Source organism: Rhopilema esculentum, chromosome 11 (assembly GCF_057945365.1).
Source record: "Rhopilema esculentum isolate cy_ngs chromosome 11, ASM5794536v1, whole genome shotgun sequence".
NCBI classification, from domain to species: domain Eukaryota; kingdom Metazoa; phylum Cnidaria; class Scyphozoa; order Rhizostomeae; family Rhizostomatidae; genus Rhopilema; species Rhopilema esculentum.
In genome coordinates, this window is record NC_142825.1 from 10,680,767 (window position 1) to 10,708,665 (window position 27,899).

Sequence of the window (27,899 nt, forward strand, 5' to 3'; positions counted from 1 at the left end):
CCCAAGGGGGGGAATAGGGGGATCCGGACCCCCACACTTTTTTTAAAATATGATTCTCGAGATTTGTCCAAAACGATGTAAAACTCATTGGGGGGGGGGGTGTAGTATACTGTATGCTTGTGTCAATAACAATTGTAAAATACATTGCTATTTACCCTAGCTAACATGAATCAAATAATAGGGGGAAAATCTCGCAAAAGGGCGTCTCCCCGCATTTGCGAGTGTTTGAAGGGCGTGGTTTAAAAAATTTCTGGGGGCTACGCCCCAGACCCCCCCCCTCTACTGCAGCCCTGGGTACGCCACAGGTCACTGCCATGACTAAATTTACCTTAGAGAGAGGGGAGTCGCTATCCCTTTATTACTGCAGGCATAAGAATCACACTGCTTAGTATCCTGAAGCTACCTTCGAAGTCTAAATAGCAGCGAATATGAAATTACAAAATTTAATATGCCTTGAAAAGCATCGGGCTGATTTTAGAATGAGAATTCTTCTTTCATCTTATCGTGTATGTTTTCATTAAATTTCGACCCGCTTCGTTTGGCAATTCTGTATGTCATTTTCGAGGATACACCCATATTTCTTTAATAACGAAAAAACTCGTTTAAAGGAAGCCTGTCTTTGCAGCAAAATCTAATATAACCAATGAGATTTTAGCCATCTGTATCGTCTTTGATTGGCTATTATCGCTGATTATTCACCAATTGGGGGACAGACTGGCCTACATGATTGCCTAATTTCAAAGTCGATTTAGATTTATCAAGTCAGTTTTGCTTCAGATTTATTGAATCGAATGAGTACGTCTAGTCAGTCATTTATCGATAAATCGGAATATGAAGAACAGGGTTGGGCAACCTACGAGTTTTTGTGGCCCGTCAAGCCTGGGTATCGAGGACAGATTTTTTCACTTTATGTTGTCACAGTTTTATCCTACTTAAAGACAGGACAGCAGTATCTTTGAGGGATCGGGCAAAAGTTGACAAATGCAGCAAGAACGAATTTTGCTGGATGCACTGCAAATCAGTAGAGCACCTATTGTTAGAAACAATAGATATCTCGTCTGTTACGATTTTGCCATGTCTCAGTTGCTTGTTCGCCGGGGTCTATATTGATTGGTGTTTACGTTGGCCTGGGCTAAAAAGACAAAACGTCGATTGGTGGTTGATATGTATTTCTTTCCCAGGTTGATTTTCTAGACCCCGAATTGCGTCCTTTTTAATTTTAATTTTTTTATTCTGTTTCCCCGTTTGCACTTACGACTGTAATAGTCTTATCTTGTAGACCCAGACTAGCCACTTGAGACGGAAAATTGTGTTTTTCTGTCTCAATCTAAGGAATCTTCTCGATTAATAAATTTGACAATGTTATCAAAAGCAGTTTTTAAATTTGGCAGTTTTATCAGCAACAGTGTGTGGCATTTTATGATACCTTGATATTATGTCGTAATTTTCTTTCTTTTTTACAGTGGTCATAATGGAGTGCGATCAGCCATAACTTCTTTGAAAACTGATGTAAGTCAATACTGAATTTTGTCATTAAATTTTTTTTCTGATGCTTTTCAGTCGTCGCTAACACTATTACGCTGCAAGCGATCCAACCTTGTATTCAAGCCCCTGCATTCAGTTTCAAAACCAACCCTCTCGGCTTATAATTTCAAAATAAATGAATTTATTTTTCTGGTCTTTCTGTCCTTTTTCCTAGCTTTAAAATACATTTTGTTGCCAAATCTTATCTTTGTAATCTCATGGCCCTATACTGGAAAGATTTGACCATTTGTAAAAAACCAAAATTGCTTTTCTACGCAATACGTATCATGTTGGTTAAGATGAAATAGTGAACTAAGAATAAAGGTGTCGGGGTCTTTCTAAGAAGTACTCGAACCTTTTTTTAAGTTTATCTTCCCCAACACTCTGTTATATCAGTTTTGCAATTAAGTTCTTAAATTTGAATGTGAAGTTCTTAAATGAAAAAATCTGATGTCGTTATGACCTGGAGACCATGAAATGCCTCAATATATGAATTGAATCTATTGTAAATAAAATTAAATATAGCAAGTAAAATATTATTGTTATTTTGGCCTGGTTCATAAATTTTAGAACCAAGGCAAAATGTAAGTGATTTGATAGGCCAAAGAGCTTGTGCTTTTGTCGCCATATATCAGCTAAATCAGAAAAAATTTTGTCATATTGTGTGATCCACGTTTGAAGAATCTTGAAAAAATATTTTATTACGTCATCACTAAAGAGCTTTACTCCTGGGAAACAATGCCCGGCCTCTTAAAGCGGTGTGCCGTACTTAGAATTTCAGTCAACTAAAATCTAGAATTTCTAAAATCTAAAACCTGAATTATCTTGTCTGCTAGAAGCTTAGGAAAAAAGAAAATAATGCAACTTATGTTGTTACTCCGGTTACTTTAACATTTTATCTGATTAAAAGTATGCTCAATTTTATGTCTCTGTTTACAAATATTTACCCAAAATTGAATGTATTTCAAATTTATGATAACCGCTGGGTGAACTAGAAGAATTTGCACTCTGCATATTTCGGAACCTTCACTAGCATCCCACCTGTCCTTTAGAAAGCTTTCTTTATCAATGCAAAATTGTCAAAAAGAGAACACCTTGTGCTGTCTTCTTTATGGTGAGCAGCTACCGTCACAAGAAGTCGTATTGCTGTCAACTGATTTGTGAAAGGAATAAAGAAAGCGGTCGCAGTCTCTGTTAATTTTCGCTTGTAATAATTGCTATGGTTAGAGTGGCCGATTTTCCTGTCTCGTATGCATTATTGATAGATTCTAAATTCTTAAAAATCATTGATAAGCCGGGGGTAGATCCGGGTGGGTTTTCACTTACTCCTTGAGCCTCTGTTTCACTACTGCCTCTTGTTAAGCTCATGACAGAGCAGGTTGGCCAGGGTTGAACCTATCTTTCTATGCAATCAATTTATGTTCTTCATAGGGAGGGGGAATTTGACAACAAAATATCCTGTTGTAATTTAGAGTTTTTTCTAACCACTTCATTATCAACAGTTGTATTATATTTCCTCATATACTTCCGTTTCTTCGGACTCTCTTCATTCCTTTTTCGCATCCATCAACAATACGAGATCAACATTATGATTCGTTGACTGGGCCTGTACCCTTGAAATTCCTGCATATTACTATGAACTCTGCGTCAAAGCTGGGTTTCCACTGGACAAACTTTTTTTCATGAAGCATCGTTTGCTTATGTTAGTATGCATTGTGTGATTCTTCCCAATTACGTAACGAAAAAGTTCGATTTGCGAAAAGCTGATCGCAATTTGTAATGTTTATATATATATCAAAAAGTTGATTGTAGGAATTTAGATGTTATCGGTAGGGATTAGTAGCAGGGCACGAGGTCCGCGAGCTCACGAATTAGGCCGTTTAGCCCAGTGAGAAAAGTCTTGCGAAATTTCACTACGAATTACTTCACGCGAAAAAATTCCAGTGAATGTTTTTGTTGACCTCACGATAATGAAACATAAAGCTTGGAAGCGTGACAAAGCAATACGGATTATGATTGGCTGCTGAACGATTTTGCAAGCGAAAAGCGAAAAGCGAAAAACGAAAAGGTTAAACTCAATTTAACTATTTTTTGCAGAAAAATTCTTCGCGATAAATCCCAGACAAAAAAGCTCACTGCGCATGTCCAAGACGTATTTCGTGCGAACTTTTCTTCGCATTTAGCTGATTTCTTCTCACTGGAGATTGGGCTTTCATATAAATTCGACATGACCACGAGGGTAACCCACCGAGTCACTACGAATTATTTCGCTTTTTGTGAAGTGACCGATCAGTCTTTGATCTGTGACTCAAAAAATTGTGGACACTAGCTGATACATTCAAGCTTGGCTCAAGCAATCTCATAAATAACATAACATAAGCTGTCTATGCTTATTTGATTCTGGCCCCACTTCGTTGATTATATTTGTAGGCGTTATTTTGTAAAAAGCGAATCGATTGGCGTCAAAACATTTTCGTAGTGGCAACGCAGCTTCAACCAAGAAATAAATTTATTCATTCTCAAGCTTAATCAGTCATGGATTATCTCCATACCGAAGGAAGAAAGTCTTTTTATGCCGTCCAAGGCTGCGAAAATGCATCAACATCTATTTTTTGCAGAGGCTGAAAAGATACAAAATTGGAATAGGCCGACCTCCTGATCAAAGTCAAGTCATCGAATACGTTTTAGGAGATTTTCACGCGAATGAACGACATTTGGTTGAAGAGACTTTAAAACACTGTGTTGATTCATTGTTAGACGAATTGGAACTTAAAGATAAATTATGCAACGATAATGAAGAAGTTATTGCACAAAATTGTAACAAGCAGATGTTTTCTCGATCAGAAACGAACAGCTTAGAATGCGAAAAAGAAGTCACATCATAGATTGTTTTTTTTATTTTTTTGCTACTTTGTCTTGCTTAGAATATATAACAACTGTAGATAAACGTGTTGTGTTTATTCTATGAATCTGTTTCTTGGTTTTTTTGGTTAAGTAGTTTTTCAACGTGATGAAGGAAATTCTTTTGAGATTTCAAACGCCCCTCTCCCCTCCTTCCCTCCCTTTCCATGACTTCGTTAACTGCCAAACATTAATTCTGCGGCGAATTCCTTTTCTAGTATTTTGTAGCTTTTTGTTAATTCTTGAATATTATCTTTCTTTGTTTGCCTAACCTTTAAATTTTGTTACCCGTCTTTCAGCCGCAACACTCTTTTTCTTTGTATTATTGTACCTAAACATTTCTATCGTCTCCATAGGCCGCGATTATTTTTTCTCCCGTTTATACTTTGCAAACCAAGGATTTAAACTTTCTGTTTCCCTTAGGACATTATTCATCTTTTACATATACATATACCATTTTTCAACATTATTTACATAGGACATTATTCATCTTTTACATACACATATACCATTTTCAAAACAGAGGCTGAGTGTGATATTTTATTAAAACACCTAAATAGCCTTCACCCAGCCCTCCAGTTTACGTTTGAAAAGGAAGAAAATGATTCCTTACCATTTTTAGATGTTTTGGTCGAAAAGTCTAACACTGGATTTCTTACCAGTGTATATCGCAAGCCTACTTTTACCGGTCAGTACATACGCTGGAATTCATTTTGCCCAAAACAACGCAAAGTCAACCTTGTCAAAACATTAGTACATAGGGCACTCATGATCTGCTCGAAATCTAAACTGCACGCTGAACTGGAAAAACTCAAAACGATCTTCTTGGACAACGGCTATCCTGAAGACGTCATTTTATCTTATACTAAGGAGAAGATCGCAAGTTTTTCGGCTGTTCAAAAGTTTGGTCCGCAAAAGTGCCCAGTTTATTTGAAACTACCATGGATTGGTAACACTTCCTTGCGATTCGAGAGTCAGATTAGGCAAGCCATAACCAATTGTTTCTTTGCTGTCAATCCTCGGATTGTTTACAGCACTAGGAGAGCCCTTCCATCCATTCAAAAGGATTGCGTCCCTACCAAACAAAAAAGTTCCGTCATTTATGAATTTACGTGCCAGTGTGATTCCGGCTACGTAGGGCGCACAACCCAAAGATTGGGGGATAGGATAAAACAGCATGTTCCTTCCAACATACGAAACAAAACTGCCCCTCAAAGAGAACAGCCTCCTCGATCTTGTAGGTCTAGAAACACTGTTAAAACAAGTGATTCTGCCATTGGTCAACATCTTTTAGACAACCCAGATTGTGCAAAACTCTATAATGACGACATGTTTCGGATAATTGGCAGAGCCCGGTCGTCCTTCCATCTAGCAGTTTTGGAGTCAATCTACATAAAAACGAAAAAGCCGCCATTGTGTAGACAAAAGGAGTTCGTTTTCTCTCTTGGACTCCATTGGTAATTTTTCTTTAGGCTCGCGGCACTGATTGGTCAACTATACCGGTCTTGTGCTTGCGTTTTTCTGATTGGCCTATTTCGATCCACAACTGGGTATATATTTTTCCATCGTGTTTTTTCGGAACCTATTCTGACGTTTTATGCTCTGAGGAGTGTCAGACGAAAAAGCTTTAAGTATGTTGTAAAATGTTTGCTTTTTTCAAAGCCATTTTCAAATTCTGTACCGCAAAAAATTGTTCATATTCATCTTTTATCTTCTGAGCAGGTTTAAGTCGTCTTTTATCCCCTGTGCAGTTGTGGGCGAAAGGACATTACTCGTATGTTATCCTCTGAGCAGTCTGGGCGAAAGGGATCATTTGTCTTCTATCCTCTGAGCAGTTTTAGGCGAAAGGACATTATTCGCCTTTTATCTTCTGCCTTTAATCCTCTAAGAAGTTTTAGGCGAAAGGACATTATTCGCCTTTAATCCTCTGAGAAGTTTTGGGTGAAAGAACGTTATTCGTCTTTTATCCTCTAAGAAGTTTTAGGCGAAAGGACATTATTTGCCTTTAATCCTCTAAGAAGTTTTAGGCGAAAGGACATTATTCGCCTTTAATCCTCTAAGAAGTTTTAGGCGAAAGGACATTATTCGCCTTTAATCCTCTAAGAAGTTTTAGGCGAAAGGACATTATTCGCCTTTAATCCTCTAAGAAGTTTTAGGCGAAAGGACATTATTCGCCTTTTATCCTCTGAGCAGTTTAAGGCCAAAGGACATTTTTCATCTTTTATCCTCTGAGCAGTTTTGGGCGAAAGTCACCCTTGTATGACGTCTTTCCTCTTCTCCGTGCTTTTTTGAAACCCATGTGTATAAAAAACGATTGACACCATGTATTGAGTATCGCGATAGTATTTTCGTTGCACTTACAGTAGCCGGTAATCACACTTTGGGAGTCAATTAAGGGTTTCACCAAATTACAAACATTACTCAATAAGAGAATTTCTTATCCCGAGTGCCACTGTGATCCCCAAACTCTTCCCACCAACGTCTTTTACTGCTGCCATTTAACTTGAATTGAGAGATATCAAGTTCGGCTAAGAAAACGCATCAGCAACCATTTCTAGCAGAAACTGAAAAGGTACAATTTGGAAGTGCAGGAAATTAGGAATGCGATTTCCAAAACCAAGTCTTCAAAGAGCTTTGTGAATGACAATATCTCCTGCTATTTTCTAAAACTGGTCTTACTTCACAGTTAGAATGCTTTGGCCTGTTTGTTCAATACATCACTTGAAACTAACACTTTTCCAGTTTCATGGAAATTGGCCAGAGTTACCCCAATTTTTAAAGAAGGGGACAAAACTGATAAGTCTAACTATCGCCCTATATCAGTTTTAGCTGTCATCTCAAGGCGCTTCGAAAGACTTGTGATTAACCAATTGTACCAGCACATGAGTGATAATGGATATTATCCCCAGAATAGTCTAGCTTTCGTAAACTTCACTCTACCGTAACATGTTTGCTTAAAAACACTGATGACTGGTATAAAGGACTAGATTTGGGGAAGCTAGTGGGATTAGTTTTTATTGACCTGAAAAAGGCATTTGACACGGTTGACCATGGCATACTATGCAAAAAGCTGGAGTTTTATGGTATTCAGCAACAGCCATTAGAATGGTTTGAATCAGAGTCAGTATTTCGCTATTGTTGTTCGGTGTGGGGCTGTTGTGGTCTTACCGAAATCAAACGCTTACAAAAACTACAAAACCGGGCTGCTCGTATTGTATCTGGCAGCAGTTTTGATGCACCGAGCCAACCACCCATAAAGGAGCTGGGCTGGATGACCATAGACGACGAGCTAATCGCTAATGAGTCAAATATCATGGTCTTCAAATCGATTCATGGACTGGCTCTACAATACATGTGTTATCTTTTCACAGAGAAATCCAAGTTAAATTCTAGGAATCTTAGGAATACATCAACTGACCTAAGGCTACAAGAGAAAAACTCCAAAAATGGGCAGAAATGCTTCTCGTTTAGAGGTGCTAGGTCTTGGAATGGCCTTTCAGCTGAGTGTAAACAGGCATCTTCCTTGAACAACTTCAAAAAAATCTTGCGAAATTGTAAATAGGCGTAATTGTAAATGGTATATTGGAAATTACCATTTCGCCTTTCGTTTTAGATATTTGTAGTAAAATTAAACTCAAGTTAAAATAGGATTTTTTTAGATTGTAAATATTGAATTGTAATTAGCATAATTTTTTTCATAATAATTTCTGTAAGTATTTTAAGTGGAGGGCCCCTTAAAAATCAGCATTGCTGAAGGGCTACCCTCATTAAACATTTGAAATGAAATGAATGAAAATGAAATGAAATGAATAAGCCGCTCACCTGAAGTCGACTCATCGGATACGTGTAGAAGATTTTCACACGAATAAACAACATTTAGTGAAAGAGACTTTAAAGTACTGAGTTGAATCATTGTTAGATGATTTTTAACTTAAAGATAAATCATGTAATTGTAGTAAAGAAGTTATTGCCCAAAACTTTGAGCTTAATCATAACAGCTTTAATCAGACACCCTTTTACTTTGGAACCTGCAGCTTGAATTCGGTTTCATACAAATAAAGGCACGATCAAAGGTTCCTTACTTGATTCGTGTCTCGTTTACAACTGCTATGGAAGAATTGAAGCATGCAAATAGAGCCAACTGAAAACCAACCGAGCTTTCTGTTTTGACAATGCCTAAAAAATTATGAATGCGTTTTAGCTACATCACTTCAAAAGTTTGTTCTGAGCGATCAAAATGACTTTAGGTGTTTTAAACTGTTGTTAGATTATGACTGTGCATAAAAATAACTTCGGAACAAACAGTGTATAATTTGCAACATTATTGAGCAGTTTCCTCTTCGAAAATCAGAGATAATATATGTTCATGTTGACCTATCACACACCTTGTAATATAGTAAGATCTGTCTGACCATTTGCTCAGTCGATCATTGATTAAATCTAATTATTTAGCACTCTTGCCGATTCATAAGGGACAGGCATAGATTCGGAACGTGGACCACTTTGCATGTTGGAACATAACACGTTCAAAGACATCTCCACGCGTAGTCTTGTGTTACATGTATGTATAGGTATTTTGTAGTTCAATATATTTATACCGATGGATATAGGAAACCAGCTCGTGTTTTTCAATAATGATGTATACGGTTTGGTCAATTTTAGTACAAGAACCGTTTGGTTTATCGTTTGTCATTAGTCATGGCTACCTTTCTGTCGTACTTCATATTAAAGCCTGTTTTTGTGTCTCTGTCTATGCGTAATGTTATTGCAATCAAAATAGTGTGTCACCTGACTTCGTCTTCAACTGTATGGACGCATCTCATCTCGAGCAAGTGCTAGCATTGAAATCCTTATATGGAAAAATCGTCATACTTTAACTATGCCGGCAGGTACCTCATGCTTGTTAGCCCAATGTAGTATGACTTCACGGACGACAAAACAGGACACTTGCATTTGTTCCTGTCATATTGTTGCTTAAAAGAGGGGGTAAAGGAGGGTTCTCAGCACGTTACACAATAAACTGAAATAGGTTTTCACGACGAAAATGTGATAGAGGCTGAAGGAAACAGCCTCGTATTTGGATTTTCATGTCCGACCATTTGTCTGGATTTTCACTTTCGCGTGCTTTCTTTTCATTCGAATGTCATCTATTCGTAAGGCTTTCCGTTAACTTAAACATTTGACAACAAAAAATTTCACGTTTAATGTATTTGAAGACCTCCTTTATCACGACATTGCTATAGTCGATCCTTCGTTCTTGAAGGATATCTTTACTGAAAAACACAGTACTTATGGAGTGTGTAGACTGTGTAGACCTTTCGTGGCTTAGGCTGGGTTCTTGAACGGATAAATGTATTGTATTGTAAATGTTAAAAAATGCTGAAAAAACGTTGTAAAATATGTATATATGTATTTATACTTACTTGTTTCTTATGTTAGATATATATGTATTTTTATTTTCTATTTTCAAACAATTTTTATTTGTAGTAGGCTTGAATTAGCTTTTATTCTGTAGCTATTTTTATACGCCTACTTTAAATAAACAGATAAAAATAATGATAATAATAGTGGCGTTCCGAAGGTTCTTTAATATGCAGCAAAATAAATTTTTGAACAGGTTCACTATTACCGACAGACCGAGATCTCAGATTCATGTTTCACCGACAAGCCAACAAGTTAGGGTAGAGCTGTAATGAAGGGATTGTCGAAACTTCTCACCACTTATTTAGTGTTGCCCTGTTTTTTAGTTAGAGATGTCGATGTATGTCGATGACTTAAGTAAGCTAGCAAAATATATCTATTGAGCCAAGATCAGCTTAACTTTTCTTACAATTAGTTGCTAGCATGTAGAGTTGCAGTGAGAATTATTTAATTATAACTACTACCATGAGTCATTCATATCGCGTAAAGTTAGAGTCACTTTTATCTTAACTTTTGACCACAGAGGCCTTTGAAAAAATTGACTAATGATTACGTCTAGAAATTAGTGTTGCCGATTGGTCAAAAACAAGCAGATGATAAACCCATTATTATTTTTCCCGCGTTACTTTCATCCAAATCTGGATATAAATCATGTAAAATTTGCCTACCTTTAGTTATGCGACGTTAATAGTCTGAAGAGTGACGCACGAAAAGCAATTAAGTGTGCCACTTTTTCAATTTTGCTTGCTATCTTAAAAGTTATCGGTTAAGAAACAGAGTGCTTCAGTGGTGTAACTCCTAAGCCTCCAAAACGATGTTGTCTAGCCAGAGTTAGTACAAGCGATCTTTCTACACAAGAAAAACGCAACTTGGCAATTTTCTTTGTTTTTATAAAGAATCCTGCTAGAATTGTTATTGACATCCAGTACTTTACATACTCATTAACAGTAAATTAATCAGAAAAGACAAGGAGTTTGTATTGCACTTTTTGTCTATCGAAAATATTCTCTATTCTAACAATGTAACACATGAATTGTTATTTAGTTTCAATATCGTTATATATACACAAAAAGCAATTGAAATTTATTCAATCAACTGCTCATCCCATTCTAGCATATTGGGATTAGAAGAAGACCTGTCCATTTTTGAAAAAAATATTTAGAGTTTGATGTTTTCAGCCTTCAAGTATATTCCTTCTTTGTGAAAGATTAAGAATTAGTTTGGTGTCTTTGCCTCTGTTTCCTTTCCTTTTCTTGAATCAGCTGATCCAATGCTCTTTCTAATTCTTGGATTTTGGCTCCATAATTAATATAACGCTTAAATCTTTGTTCTTTTTTGTCATTCTAGAATTGATTAATGGAATTTCCAACCAACAAAGCATCTTCTTTGTCATGATCATTTTGATTTCAGGGGCAAAAATGGCCTCTAGTAGAAATGTTTTCTTCAAGAAGAATTAGAGCATTTCTTTGACGTGTTCTTGCAATAAGTTTTCTCCCTGCACCATCTGCATGTATTGTCATCAATTGTCCAATCAAAGGATTATTTTTCCTTGTTCTTTGCAAATAGCAAAATCATTTGCAGCTATTTCTTCCATCTATTGAGCAAAATGAACTCCATTGTAATGTCTCTTCTGCATTTTTACATCCAGGAACTGAATATTTTAATCAGAAGAAGGTGCATGGGTGAAAGTGGGCATGCTCTTTAGGTTGTCCTACAGCGAAGCATTTGCCGCAGTAAAATGCATTTGCCACGGCTATAGCAGAGCCCACAATTAACAAAACGATAGCAATCACTAGCATCTTTGTGTAATTTTGTTTGCAAGCTGTGGTCCTTTCATCTAGTTCTTCAAGGCTATTGCTTTCCGGGATGATTTGCGTAGAACCAAATTTTAAGATGTTAGGAGTGTTGCTTACTTTCGTGAATTTGCACATTAAATTTATCTTGCTCCAAAAAAGTTTGATACAAAATTGCGTATACAAACTATCTTCGTATCTAGCAATGATCGCAAATCGATTGTAGAGGCAGTCTACATACAGTACGCTGCTCTCTTTTTTACAACTGGGGGACAATTGAGTCATATTAAGCTAGTTATCAAAAATTTCATCAATGGACTCCTTTTTCAATGTCCATTCAAATGGAAGCGGTTTCAGATTTGACAACAACTGCGCATCCCTACTTTGTGCCGCAAGGTGGATAAATAGATGCAACCTGCCATTTTGATCAGGTTGTCGACATTTATATCCCAGGACTCTTTATATTACAGGTTATCAAGCAGATAACCTGTAATCTCTAACTGTAGCGTGCTGTGTAACCTCTGTTTGAGTAATGTCTAGACATCACGTAGAGATGAGACTCCCTTGCTTTGACCGAACTCAGCAAGGAGCATTTTTGTACTTAGAAGAAAGAAGTAGCTTGTATTTTACCTGTGGGTGCCAGTGGAGGACACTACAAATTGGTTGTTTGCACCGCCAGAATCCCACAGTATCTATTTCTTATACACACTCTAGTATTTTGGTGTAGCATGGCAAACATTTCTTTTAAGCCTCGCGTGTTAGTTAGCAGTCAAATGAATTTAAAATACAAAGTTTAGGTCTCGTGTAAGAGGTCAAGTCATTTAAGACTCATGGTTAATCAGACTTTTTGTACCTGAAGTAAGGGACATATCATATATCATATCAGTTGGCTTCTTTTGTATGACAAACAGCAAAATCTGTAGACAGTTCTTCACATAAATGATCTAAAGTTGTGGAGAGATGCAAAGGTTTCATGATATTAGCAGGCATTCTCCCTTTACTGTTGCTTAATTGCTCCGAAGTTATTCCTCGGAGTTTGATCGGATAGGCCTAGCGGGTAGTGCAATCTCAGTATCTTTCCTAATAGATCATAAGATATAACCATGTCGCACATAAGTGTATATAAACAGAAGGTCCGAGCACCGATTCAAGTTCTGTTTCTTCTGTCTTTTTCTGCCTGGATTTCAGGCTACTAAAGTTAATCATAACGTTCTCTAGAGACTCATCCCCTGTTTTATGATATATGAGATTTCTAGAGACACTTTAAGAAAGTCAAAATAGTCTCTCTATGCTCTACGCTATGATTGCTTCTGATCTGAACTCACCAATAAGTGACTAAAATGACATCATATCTATTTCCATATTCGAAGGTGCAATTGGAATTTTTGTGAAATTACTTCCCAACATATAATGGCTTGCATTATATATGAAGGCATGAATAGAAAATGGCAACTCATGCTTACGAGATTAATATTTCATTAGAGATTTTTGTTTCTGGATGTAAACCTCTGTGCCACCATGAATGATGCACGTTTTGGGACAATACACAAAGTTTGCTGGCAGGAACGCTTTAAGTACAAGCAACAAAGCTCAAAGCGAGTTTAATTGAAAAATATTCTGGCCGAGTAATGATCGAAGTTCTTATCGTTTTGGTTGGTTTGGTCGCAGGCTCACTTCTCGTAGTCCAAGGCTGCGTCATGCGCCAGTGTTTTTTAGCTGGGCAGCCGAGGGAATGTGCACATTTCAATAATCAATTGTTGACTGAGTAAACAGCTACATGTAGGAGTATCGAGAGAACATTCTAGAACATGAACATTGACGTATTGTTGTACATGCACTCACGTTGTATAAAGACACAAGTAAGCGAACGCGTTCTTTGCAAGGAGGATTCAGCAGATGGAATGGACGCCGTCTTGGCGTTCCAAAGTGTTGATGCTTTCAAATGGCAAGCCACACTCACTGCAACACCATATCTACCCGATGTTAAAGGAAATGCAGTGAAAACTTGAAAGGTTTGTGCATACTTTCCTTTGTCCACTATAGCAATGTTGATTTTTCTGCCATTATATTAGATGTATGATTATAAAGAAAAGGAAAGAAGAATGACATCCCACCAGGCTAATGCTGGATGGACTTTCTAATGCAATACGAAATAATTGTGGAGCAATTTTCCCTATCCTACATTTAACAGTGCCTGATAAAATCCTCTGGAACATATTATAATGGATCCTTTTATATAGACTTTCTTACGGAATTGGTTGTTCTAAGCTGGCCTAAATACAACCATCCATTTATAAATGCAATCGAAAGAGAAGAAGAAATTGTTCTGCTTCTGATAGTTTACCAGCTTTCAATCCAAAAGTTTATAAAAAGTTTTAAAATGAGTATATTTTAGGGAATAATATCACAAATTCTTGAAAATTTGCAATTCTGTTTTCAAATACGCAAATTAGCTGGAGTTTGCCTGAAATAACAATAATAATGATAAATAATATTTATATCGGTTTACTTGGTCAGGATAAGGGTCAGGACATCCTGTTATTATTGAAGGACCAATTGAACGAAAAATACCGAAAAGATATATAGTTATATAGATATATATATATAGACATATATAGATTAAAGATAGATATATAGACATATATAGATGAAAAGTTAAAACTGTTTTCAAGAATTGTTCCATTAAAATCCATTATAAGTTTTGTTTAAAATGAACTAATGATTCTTCGTCCCTAATATCTGTGGCAAGTCTACTGAAGATCTGAACTCCCTGGAAAGCGAACATTCGCTTGCCAGTTTCTGTCCTTATTGAAGCTAACACAAGGGTTGATTTAGTAGAAGACGATTAAATACTAAGAGTAGGTGTTATTCAGATCATCTTTTTAGAAAATAAAATTTGTGTTCAAAAGACATTTCAAGAATTTTCAAATTTGGATCAAATGACCCGTAGGAGAATCATCGCTAAGGAAACTTCATATCTTTTGTTGCTATATACTATATACTAATTTTGCCCACCTCCATTTAACAAATTCGATTAAATTTACACTTTCAGAGTTTATACATGGTGTTCGTTCAGCCTTTGTAGATAACAAAATTCTAAAAAAATTTCTGTGACGTCACATTGTTACTTCAGCTGTAGTTAAAGGTCATGTGATTTAAAAACGACGTGATATGTCTATCCACTTCACAACAGTAGCACCAGGTCAGGCCGAGTAAAGATGGCACAATCATTATGCTGAGTTTACTAGTCCTTTCCAGTATTAAGAATTTATCTATTCCTTGTCGATTATCTAACCCTTTTTTCTATTATCTTGTTTTATCTTGCTTTATCTTGCTTTATCTTGCTTTATCTTGCTTTATCTTGCTTTATCTTGCTTTATCTTGCTTTATCTTGCTTTATCTTGCTTCATCTTGCTTCATCTTGCTTGACTTTCCCTGGGGTTGTTTTTCTCTTGCGAGCCATTTCTGTTTTTGCGAAAAAATGGCGAAGCAACGCCTAAAAGGAAGCAACTGTGAGATATTACTTTGTTATTTTGATCAAAGTTTCATCTTCTCACGAGCAGATTCTTTATTAGTAAACATGCGGGCTTGATTCAAGGTCCTTGGACAAATTGTATTTAAAAAGGCAACCTCTAAATGATCATTATTCGGTGTTGCTATACAACAAAATGGTAAACAACGGCTTAGCCATACAGCCACAAACAGGGAATGAGCAGGATCGTCTTCAAACAATCAGGTGCAACCAGCTCGGTTCATTCATCAGAAACAGGTTGCTCTATATAAACTTGAATGAAAACAATTCATCTTCTTTATCTAATATTATATCAACGTACTTTTTGCCGAACCAATAGTCAAACCGGTAAACATAAAGTTCTTAGACTTAAAATATATGTGACAGCCTGATGTATGGTGTATTAAGCCGCTACTTTTGAAACATAATCAAATTACTGTGGCAATAAATGTTTAGAATTTTCTTACTTCAATTCTGTCTTTGCCAAGCAATGTTAGCCAATCAGTGAGCCTTTGAGTGGAATCACACTCACTGATTGGTCAATTTTTTATTGAACCGGAATTACAATAATCCAGGCCTACGCCCCTTGAGTATCTGTCTATTGCCTTTAAGCATCGTGGACTGCGGCAAATTGTCTATACGTCTTCTGAAATTTGACTTTGCCGATTAAAATATTTCATAGATGTATGAGCATTTACAGCATATAAAACAGATAATTTATCGTATAAGTTTATAGATAGGTGGGAGGTCTAGATAGCGGGAACCGAATTTCCTTCAACTGCAAAAAGGGATGTTCAAAATAGTCAAGTTTCGTCCCAACACAATTTTTATGGAATGGCATCGTCATAGATAAAACTAATGCATCATCTAAAATGATACGAACGCAATTTCATAGATTTAATCAATTTCATGCTTTTGCACCAGTGGGTGAGAAGATCTTGATCTTGGTCTTTTTGCGTCTGAAAACTAACACCGGCTGCACAGTACTCATTGCAGACAAGATGAACAAGAACTCAGTTCCTTCTAGGGCTATTAGGATACCACAAGTGGCTTACTCGGTGGTGCTCCTCTTCTTTCCTTCTCAGCAATACGTCAACCTTAAGTATCCTTCAAATAAAATCGCTGAAAATATATGCTGACCCTATACCAGGCATTGAAAAGCATCTTTTATAAATCACTGTGTCACTTTATACCGTTGTTTGAAAGAGTAGAACACCAGGAAAAGTTTTACGGTCAATATTATGGTAAAGCCAAGACTCTTTGAGCTTAATTCAGCGATCATCTTCAGCTTAATTAATTAGCCTTTTCTCAGATTTATTGAAGTTATTGGAAATCCACAAGTAAATATTGCATCGCTTATGTCTTACTTCTCTTATTCAATTCTTAGATAATCAAGGTAAAGAATGAAACATTTCATTTACTGGATCAGCACCTGCAAGAAGAGAACTTAGAATATTTAATCATTAATCTACGACACAAGTAGTGACATTGCAGACCTGGCAAATATTTCCTTCTTCTGATGCATTTGGACAAGCTTATTTGTTGACCAAATTTGCGGAACATAACTGTATCAATCATGCCGTTGTACATCCTACTGGCCGTTGTTGGTGTTTTTGTAGTTTGCACTTGCATCCAAGCGTATATTCTACTTAAATGTTCCTGTCTAAACAAAAGGGCCTGCACAGTGCCCAACAGATGCAACCCAAACAACGCATTTCCGTTGTCTTGAAAAACAACCACAACAACTCAATTTAAAAATGGACACTACTGTATCGTGTATATAGAATTCATAATTTTGTATTGGTGATAATGTTATTTCTCACATATTTTCCTTTCCTATGGAAATGTTTACGAATATAAAACATCAATTCCCTTGACCGAAGATCAAAGTTTTCACGTATAATACTTTATAAATGCTAGGCTGATTTCAAAGCTTACTCAAACATACAATATTTCATAATGGTAGCTTTGCATTTCCTATGAATGGAGAGGAAAATTAATATGTGTACTTTATTTATCAAATTTAATCTTAATTTTCAGAATTTCTCATAATTTGCATTTGTATAATAAGATTCTCTTTTGGTATTCTAGATTGTTGTAGAAAAAGGTTTTTGTATTTTTTATGTTCTTGAATGATCTCTCGATCTGAATTGAATGAGTGGCATATTAGAAATTGTTGTTATCCACCATTTTGCTAATATATTTAGATTTTCATGCAAAAAATGAAGAATTGGATAAAAGCAATTCGCCAAAGATTTGGTTAATCTTTAAAATTCAATGACAAATATGTCGTAGAATTTATACTAATACTGTAATGTACACCTGGAATTTTCTTCAAAGTTATTTTGGTTAAACTCAACTTCTAAAATGCCTCTCGTTCAAAAAATTGTAGATTAATTTTTGGAATGGCGTTTTCTATTTTCGCTATATAATACTAGCACAGCGCCTTTAGAATTTTTTGATAGCGCTCAAGAACAGTGACTCAAAAAAAATGAAACATTCTGTATGGTTTTGTGATCATTTTCTTCATTGTTAGAAAAATAGATATCATGATAGGCTTACAATTGTTTAGAAATTTGAACAACTTTGTTGCTAAAAAAAGACACATCAGAACGATCAGGCATGAGGATAGAAAACGCCTTTTCAATTATCAAAGAATTTATACCTTATCATGACATGTATAATAAGGTGTTGATTTAATTGCATTGCATACATTAGTCATTTTATGATGTTGTTTTGTGTTTGCCTTTCTTTCAGCCCCTGTTTCTTTTGCAAAGGTATTCATAAAATATAAAGGCCATTTCTTTCGAAAATATGACGTGGCTCATGCCATTACTCTGAAAAGTCCCAAAAGCCACAAAAAAGCTTTAACGTTTTATTCAGCCTATCACTATCGACGTGATAGAATTGTCATTTAAGTCCGGATCAAACGATGCAATTTGTGTAGTATATAGTTGCAAAGGTATCGTTTAGCAACCCATGCTTCATTTCTTGAATTGCACCCATAGATATAATTGCACCGAGTATAAAACCAGTCAGAATTGTTGCAGCGTCATCGTGCAACAAATGTTACACTTATTGGGCAGGTCTTGCATCATTTACTGCATTCACGCATGCGCACTGGACTGCTTGGTTTTCTTTCTCTGTTTATTTATTCGAGAAGGGCTTTCCCCGCTTAAGTTCAAAGAAGTAAAAACACAAGAAAATAAAATGTTAGATTACATCAGCGATTTGAATCAAGTTCATTTTTTAAATAAGTGGGACAAATGTTGCGCGAGATATGGTATCTCTTCGGCCGACCACTGAAATTAAACATGCAAATACGTGCAACAACTGTTAAGGAGAACGTTGGGCCATTTGGCCAGGACTCAAATATGCTTTAAATACAATCGTTTGTAGTTGGTAGATTGAAACCAAAGAGAGAGTATGTTTGATATTATAATTAACAATCAAAATAAAGGTATGGCCTTTTCAATATTTATAACATACGCTAAACAACTGATTACAATGAACAAGATTTAGCCCGTATTTACATACGCTCAGGCAAACGAATATTGGCATGAATTTGCCATCAAAACTGCTATCACGCAGGATTTATAGCCATCTAGTAACTTTCTTGGCTATAGAAATACTGTCCCTTTTAGGTAATAGTGTTTAATTTCATAAAGCCGGTAAAATATGCGTTGGAAGCTGGTTCCTATTTGTGACAGAAATTTGTGACAAAAATAGAAGTTTTCGAAACTCCTCCTTTTCCAAAAATAGTAGATTCAGCATTTGATGGATATGGCTTAAACCATTAACAGTAATTTGTGGGAACAAATGCGACGTTTGAGTAGTTAGGGGTTAAATTCTGGTTCTTTGAAAGGATTTTGTTGCTCTCTAGATCTTATGTTACATGAGAAGACAACAAGTTTTGTGAGGGGTCAAATTTAGGTTAAAAAAACATGGTGGAAATTTTTGGAAAACTTTTTATTTCAAAACAGATTAAATCGCTTCTTTATATCGTTCCTTTTTAGAATCAAATCTGGTTCTTGGAAAAAAGTATTTTTTTGTGAGAAAATACCGAGTTTTTAGAGGGGGGAAAATTTTAGTAGAAAGACCATTTTTTGTTTTCTCAGGAAAAACATTTGAGGACGAAATTGTTTGCCCCTTCTTTGTGATATCTGACGGCAAAGTTTTTTCCAACTATGTCATAATGTAAATTGGTTTCGGTAATAGATAAATACCAAGAGATTCGAATATTAAGAAAATGAATGATTATCGTAATTTATGATAAATAGTTTTTGAAATTTTTGGTGCTCTAATCAGCGTTGCTGATTCGTAATTGTTTCTTAGCATATGAAAAGCCAGCAAGTGGTATTTGTTGTGACAACGTGAATATATGCTGTTCAGTCATCAATGTTTGTAGAAAAACACCACGTTAACAGCAGGTAGGTGTTTTTAGACATTGAATTAAAATTCCATATTAATTACTTTTGGTAAAAAGCGAATGTCTTTTGAGGTCTGTTTGACTTGTCCTGGATGGTGCAAATGACGTCAGCTGGTCGAAGGACTCTATCTTTCTCCCAAAAACAGGCAGCCATCTGAACATGCTTTTAACAGACCTTCTCAAGGCGGATAGCTGCCTGCAAGCTATGTAAGGATTTATCGAAGAGTTACCGATAGCTAAAAACCACCACCAGTACAATGACACGGAAGCAGCGCTGCTCTTTATATTTACAAAAGCAATAACGAATTCAAAAATCAATAGTGGAGAATAACATACCACTACAGCTAGAAGAATTATCACTGTTGCTTTTGCGACTTTAGATTCAGACTTGATCTTTCGTTGCTCAGCTGAACATCTCACTTGCTGCTCCTTAATCTGCTTTTCGATTTTACGAACCTCTTGAAATATTCTAACGTAACTTACTACTGTAACGCAAAACGCAACGGCCGATAATGGGCCAAGTATGCCATTAAATATTTGATTGTCTTTCGTAATCAACCATAACGTTACGATACTGAGCGATAAAAGCCACGTTGACGCGTTCGCAATAACGATTACCTTTGTGGTAAGTTTTTCGTGATACCAGTAAGGAAAGAACACTGCTAGATACCTTTCTATAGTTTGTAAAGCGATTGTATTGTATGACGTCAGACCAAAGATGTAGCCCAACGGCGTACCAACGAATGCAACCGGACACGGGTCGTATCCCAACGCAAGCTGGATGCAAACTACAGAATAGCAGGGGTAGACAAAGCATCCTGCCAGGCAGTCAGATATTGCCAGATTCGCTATGACCAAATAAGCTGGGGTACGCAATTCTCGTTTGAATATTATTGCTGACACTATTGCAATGTTTACTAGAACTGTCGGCAAAGAAAGAGCCAGCAGTAGTGTTGCAACGATGTAATAGGTGAACTGAAACACAGCGCCATCGTTGTGTGTGTATCCCATGAATGCACAAGACTCCATCGTTACAAGCAAGCGAAGAACTGAAAAGAAAGTGGATTAAGTTAGCAGAGAAACACGACAGAATTTACAATTGTCTTGTCTGACGTGTTTATTTAGCCTTGGACAGTTAAGGCTGGGGACAAACAAGACGATAAGCTGCGTGATTTTTCGCAGGGATATTATTCAATTGACGTCCGTTGAGCAGCCTGCTACGGTAGCAGTGCTATCATGGCCTTTCCTTCATCTACATAGGTCGAAAAGACTGGAAAAGGCCATTGGACATGGGACATGGATAATGGGACATGAGAGTTTCAAAAGAATGCTTTTCCCACGTGCTTCAGCTTATTATCAGATCGAAAAAGTCAATAACTAGATATAGTAGTTTTCAAACGTTGCGATATTGATTTGTTTGTTACTGTTGGTTATATTTTCACAACGTTTTGAATATTTTTGTTAAAGCCAATGTCAACTGATATTCATATGTTCATAATGGCTAGAATATCAAGCAAAATAACTCTTTCTTGTTTTAACCCTATATATCAGCGTACATTTTCATCAATTTTTGCCCAAAATTTTGCCATTGATATTAATTATTTGAAAATTCTGCTAGGAATTGACAGGCAATCGCGATAGAGTTTCGATCCACATCGGTAAGACATATAATTTCCCGATCACCTTTAGACAAATTCCCAACGTTTTATGCTCCGTGGATGAATGTCTTGCGAAAAAAGCACTTTCGGTTCGTGATGAAATATTGCACTAAAATTCTGTAATGTTGCAGTACGAGAGTTTTACGCTATATTCTTTTTAATGTAAGAGAAATCCTTATCTTATTGGCGATGTAGGGAGACCCTTGTAGCTAATTCTTCGGTAAAAGACTTTGAACCCACTGCTTTCATGCCATTTCGCAACATGCATCTCTTAAATATATGTGCCGAACGTCTTTCAAATAGCTTTGTTTTTCTTAAGCTTTGCATAGTTTGGAAAACTGGGTGTTTTCTAATGGGTGTACTTTTTTTAAATTTTTAAATGCGAAATGTTTAGAATAATCTTAGGAAAGTAATAGTCAAATTTCTGTTGTCGTAGGCTTTTATGCCACCATGAAAGTAGATTTTTTCAGAGGAAGAGAGTAGCTGAAAGTCATAATTAATTTAGGCATGGTAGAGCAAAACTGATTGTCGTGCTAATTAATAGGCTACCTGCAAGTTATGTCCAGGAAAATTGCGATGTACGTGCAAATACAATCCCAAGAGCAAGCTTCACAGCTTGCATAGCAATTGTAAGTAAAAGAAAACACTTTTGTCAACTTATTTGGTTTTTAATAAGAATCTAACACAAAAATGGACAATGCTGTTTGTTTTTCAGAGCTCAGCACGGGACAGGCAAAGGTTCAAAGAACTTAATCGTTTCATTTTTTAAAACTAGTATTGAAGGAAATGACATAAATAACAACAAATAATTTCGAAAATGCAAAATTTAAAAGAATCCATTAAAAATAAGTACTTCTATCAACTGCTTATTTTTAAAGATTATAAAAAAAATTACAAAATAGAACGGTTGTTTTTCTCAAAGGATCGAGGAAATTGGTCACATTACGAGAAGTTCGGATTTTAGAGATTCACATTCTAAAAGTTTTTAAGGGACTGTGCATTTTCACACAACGATAAGAAAAGATCTTCATGTGACCTGAAATCTTATTCGAAGTAATAAAAGCTCGAACTACTCGAATTCAAAGTAGACAGAGCTGAGTTGATAACTATCTATAAATCCATATTGAATTGCATCACAAAGCATCAGCTTTTGACTGCTTGCATATTTGCAAAATGTGTCGGAAACCCAAAGCTTTTCTCTACGAAAGCTTGTTTTCCAAAGATCTGAACATCGCTTTAAAACAGGGAAATAGCTTCGGAGGAAGTAATTTATTTGTATGAAAAGTTTTGAAACGAAAGATCAGCTATTTCATCGTGTTTCTTTGCGAACGGTCCACTATTTCTATCAACTGTAATGCCTCTGTAAATCCTTTACTGGTGCATTACAAGAATATGTATTGTCAGATTGAAACGCTGCCAATTTACAACTTTTAAAAAGATTGCATTGCGCTTAAATCATGTTCAAGTAATTATCTTGTTTTTAAATTCTCAAAATGCAATGAAGACGGCATAATTAAAATGATTATTAGAATCTATTCTTTATTTTATACTTGTATAGAAAAGCGATTACCTTTTATTGCTATTCATTGATATTTTGAAATTTACCTTCTTCTCCAATCACATCACAAGGCGTACGATTGCCTTCTGTGGCAATACCTTTGCCGATTTTGAGTTTTTACTCTATGCTGCTGAAGCAAACGTGAAATAATCCGTTTACACATCCAATCGAAGTTTATTCAAAATGGACCGGCATAGACAAAATAAAGTACGCCGTGTTTGCTTGATTGCTTGATTGAACAACCGCCAGCTGCACGTTGTATAGCACTAATCACAAATTGAGAGCAAAGATCTTCCTCTGTTAATGCTCCAGCTTAGAAAAGATTCAAAGAAATGCTCGCAGTCATCGAATTATTCTAATTTGAAAGCCGAAAAAGATAGACACGAATCCTAAAATGACTCTGGAGATAATAGTACTAATACAGTCTGCCTGATACAGATATTAATGAAAATACTGTTTATACTGGTCTGTCATAAAATGCTTGTGTAGGCGAAGCTGTTTTGTAGCTTTATCATTGCATCATGTGTGAAACTCCGAGTTGCAACCTAGAACCGCCCTGTTCTATACACCCGGGCGTGATATTTGAGATATCATAAGAAATTCTAGGACTAAGCTTGATTAGACTTTTTTATTCTGGTTCGGTTAAATTTTTTATTTCCATGAGATGTCAAATTGAAGCTCCATGAGATGCAAATTGAGTGCACAAGTCTTCACCCTAATGCGCATGTTCATATGATACGCATACACTTTCCCACCAGCTCAATCAAATAGATAATAGGAATCAAGACTCTTTGAGCAAGGGTGTAGTGCTAGGGGGGCTCAGGGGAGCTCAGGGGGCTGAAATTTCCCTTGTTAGTGCCAAAAATTGGTAATTTTCTACTTTTCCGCAACATTCCATGGAAAAGCCCCCCCCCCCCCTCTTGTTATTCTGATAGCACTATACCACTGTCTTCAAGTCACCAGATCTCTGTACTTTCGGGCATAGGAATAACGAGGTGTGGTCAAATCGAGAGGAAGGAGTAGATACTGCTCGATAACCATAGTTCTTAATTGTTCTAAAACAAGCTACAATAAGCTCTTGTTAAACCGAATTGCTCTTGTTGTTGATTCACTACTTCAGAACGATGAAAATAATTTTCGAAAAGACAGATCCACTATTGCACAAATCCTTTCATTGCAAAGAATCTTAGAAGAATTGAAGAAGCACAACAAAGACGTTGTCATATGCTTTGCTGATTTTATCTCTCTGGATCTTATGTTTGAAATTATTTCCCTCTATGGAATACGGCAAGAGATATAGCTATAAAAGCACTTCACTGTGATACCACACCCACAATACTAACACCAGATGGAGAAACGGAACATTTTGGCATTTTAACCGGTGTCCTGCAAGTTGACACACTTGCACCTTTTATGTTCATGAAGAATTTCTCTTGACAAAATAGCAGGAAAGGAACTTAAAGGAAACGCAAAGGCAAACACTACCAAGCTGAATATCTCACGGATTCAGGTTTTGCAGATGATCTTGCCCTTATAATCTTATCAAGTTCTTCGAAAAGGCTTTTCTCGCAAGGCAATGATATCTGCTAGAATTCATTTCATGATGTATCAATATTGTAATAAGTCAAAGGCGCCAGTGAGAATATCTCCTTTCGAGCTCCTTGAAATAATATTGAAATGACAAGAACAGAGATCTCTAAAATGTTTATTCAATTTTCGGAATTCCTTAGATCTACGGCTGAATAAAGGTTCCATAATTTACATCGTAAATCCGAGTGCACCTGCATAATTGTGTCAAATACCAAAGTATCGAGCAAAAACCGGTTTTTCAAGCCTAGAAAGAATACGAATCTGATAATGTTTATACTCATATTCCCTTTACCATCTTTTGAAAATGGTTTGGGCCCGGGATTGGATTCGAAATAAACAGAAAGCTATTTAACCAACTTCCTGATAAGTTGAAAGGAAAACAATCAACGGTTGAATTCAACAAGGGACAATGCACTCAACTGGACTGTATTTCTAACTGTAATTTTATTTCTATAAAGATTTTTATACTTGAACTTTCAATTTGATATCTTTTGATTCATTTAGACTTAAAATTTCAACATTATCTTGAATGATAGCAGCTTTTTATAAAGCTGGCCAAGCTTTTCCTGTATAAATTAATATTATTATTTTGATATTATTATTAAACAGAAATATTAAGAAATTCAACCCTTCACCAATTAAGCACGCATGATCTTTATGTGCGCTGATTAAGCAGCTAGTTTAGAGCAAACAGCCCCGCAGGTGCGAAGCTAGCGAAAAAGTTAGATGTAATGCACCATAGTTTTGCAACAGCTTTATGTTTGAATGAGAATAAAGTGAAGTACCATTCAATGATTAGGATATCTCCCAAAATGCATGAAAATTGGAGTATTTGATTGTTTTGGGACATATGAATGGTAAATGAATGATACATTTTTACTTTAGAAGATTGTCGTCGTGAAGAGAGAACGTATTGTAAGCATTGTATTTGCAGAGAATGTGTCAAAAGTGAAGCTGAACTGATTTTGTTAAATAGCTTGAATTCTTTCACTTCTCTCCTCAAAGGGCTAAAGCTTGGATTCTTTGACTTCCTTTGTCAAGGGGCTAGAACTTGGATTCTTTTACTTCCTTTGTCAAAGGGCTTGCAAGGCAATATATTTGCTCTCTACGTCTAAAACATAATCTTATGTAAGCAGGAAATCTTGAATGTTACTTTTGAAATTGACTACAACCCGGGTAATATCACAAGTTTTGCATTGAGAGTGCAAGAAGACTTTCAGGCACTTCTTACGCTGATTAGTAACAGTCAGATGATCACAACAGCACGTCTGAGTTTGAAGGATACAATTCTGGGCTTGCATTGCAAGGTGCCTATCCGAATGGGCTTTTTTCTTTTCATTATCACCTATTGCTCACAATCTACTTGGCTTTCCTTCCAACCCAAAGCGATAAACCTAATGTGCGCTTTATGTGGATTCAAAATGCATGTAATTTAAATTGCATAAAATTAATACTTGTAAAAAAATGTTAAGCTTTTCCAATAAAGATATGATTTGCAATTGAAACTATATGAAAAAAGAAAGAATTTAATAACCAGTGGGTCCCTTTTTGCTCACGGACCCAAGGACAGTTGTCTTTCTTGGTCTCTTTTATCGCTGGTTTTGGGGTGCATTATGAAATAATCAAAATTTAGCTTATTTAGATTATTTACAGACATTGTAGACTGCTGTAGAAAAATGTTAAAATGTTGTTGAAAAAGCAACTCACCGATTGTTTCCCAAAGCATCAAACGGCATTTGATGCCCTATGGTCAGCATTAATGCTTATTGTGCAATCGTTTGATGCCGAAACAGCTTTCTATCAAAGTGTCGGTTGATATCTTTAACCATGAAATAACATGAACAAACAAAATTTGAATAAGAATAGCTAATTTTCTATTCAATGAAAACACCATGGTTATCCCGCTGGCCTAGATGCTACGTTTACTTGCGAAACTAACAAAGGGACAGACAAAGATGATTGCAAAGATAAACTACACGTCTTGACAAAGTAACGCATCGTAGTTGACTCAGATAATAAACAAAATATGGCGGTGTTTACAAGAGAGAAAGAAGAAGTATCTACACATATTTGGAAATATCCTTCGAGGAAGAGATGACACATTTTTCAGTATTTGTGTCCCTTGCTTTGAAATTCACGTATTTTATATATGTTGTCAAATCTGTGATTGAAATTTTGTCTTCGTTAATTCAGACTCTAGTTCTATCAGCAAGCCTATTGTGTGGTACAAAATGATCCATATGGCTCATTGACAATATCCCTGATGCATTGATTTAAAGTAGCACGCTGAGCACCAGGTCTGTTTTACAGGTTTCCAAATAAGAAGCATAGGCTTGCAGTAGAGAATATTAAAGTATATTGAGAAGTGTATACAGCTTGCTGTTTTGATCTGATTCACGCTGTTGATAATAAGTTTTTGTTTGTTCTAGGCAGGTAAATCTAGGTATAGTGAAATTCATTATTGCTAGGCAATGCTAACTAGTGATGAATTGCAACTTCTGGTGTGTTGCTCTGATTGCCGATGTAAAGTCCGCAAGCAAAAAACAATGCAAAAATATGCGGTATTTGCTTAGAAATCAATTACCTAGTTGCTGGTGGAGAGGGATATTGATCATCAATTTTAATCTTTGAATAAGAAAAAAGTCTCTTTCTGAAGTTTGCTTTTATTCATCTTGATTTCAATGGACCTTGGTAGGACGGTTCTAAATTGTAACTCCGAGATTCATGGTTAATGCAACAATCAGAAAATGGTTAGGTCTCTAGACTTAATGAAGCATGCATCATTTTTCCTGCCATTGATTGTCGTCAAAGAATCTTGCTTTAAAACTAATATTATAGTGGTGTCCAGCTAGAGTAGCATTTATATCATATTCTTGAACAGATTACAGCAACTGCCAATTTTTACTGAAACTATTCTTAAAAAACAACGGGACTTTGTTAATCTTCAACAGCCTGTTAATCTTAAACAGGCTCTAGATTGTTGCCAATAAGGACCTTTTTATTAGAAATTAGTTGATTAAAAACTGCTGTGAAATTATTAACAAAGAGAAAAGCCGTGAGAATTTTCATTTTTTATAAATGACCAGCAACCAATAGAGCTGCAAATGCAGTTCTCAGGAGAAATGGCAAATGTATCCACAAAACTGAGCAGAAAGAAACGGCGCGGCTGTTTTTCTACTTTAACTTTTCAATGCTGGTAACTAGCAATGCCCTAAAGTGGTAGGCGATTAGAGAAGGCAAATTCGCCAATTTTAAACGTTTCTCCCATCACTCCTTGTAACTTAAATGGCGGCTCACTTCTTGATCACCATACGACATTCGATACTATAGAAAGCGCTTGACAAAGGGAGGTTTTCTAGTAAAATACATTTTTTTTGTTTCTCGTGCTTCAAGAAACTAGACCGCGCAACAAAGTTTTTGTAATATTTTTTTTCTTTAAAAATACCTTATTGTAAGCCAAAACCTTTCTCTAATTTAAATTAGAAGAGATTAAGATGCTCTGAATTATTGAAGA

General features: G+C 36.1%; 2 protein-coding genes across 4 annotated transcripts in view; one reads left to right on the forward strand and one right to left on the reverse strand.

Annotated features, from left to right (window-relative positions):
* Nucleotides 1-23,933, forward strand: part of LOC135693408 (putative peptidyl-tRNA hydrolase) — a 34,891-nt gene extending 10,958 nt beyond the window's left edge. Inside the window, exons 4-6 of one of the 3 annotated variants that reach the window (XM_065211886.2) lie at nt 1,464-1,509; nt 4,143-13,651; nt 16,538-17,876. In XM_065211886.2, coding sequence (XP_065067958.2) covers nt 1,464-1,509; nt 4,143-4,409 — 313 coding nt within the window. In that variant the 3' untranslated portion in view covers nt 4,410-13,651; nt 16,538-17,876. Of the gene's footprint in view, nt 1-1,463; nt 1,510-3,954; nt 4,108-4,142; nt 13,652-16,537; nt 17,877-19,651 lie in introns of those variants that run through there. The other 2 variants (XM_065211888.2, XM_065211887.2) reach the window with 2 other exon arrangements.
* Nucleotides 14,700-26,828, reverse strand: LOC135693407 (cannabinoid receptor 1). The gene is made up of 2 exons (XM_065211884.2): nt 26,093-26,828; nt 14,700-20,628 (listed from the first exon to the last, which is right to left on the reverse strand). Exons 1-2 carry the CDS (start codon nt 26,109-26,111, stop codon nt 19,616-19,618), a joined length of 1,032 nt encoding a protein of 343 aa, XP_065067956.2. The 5' UTR covers nt 26,112-26,828; the 3' UTR covers nt 14,700-19,615.
* Between the last annotated feature and the right edge of the window lie 1,071 nt (nt 26,829-27,899).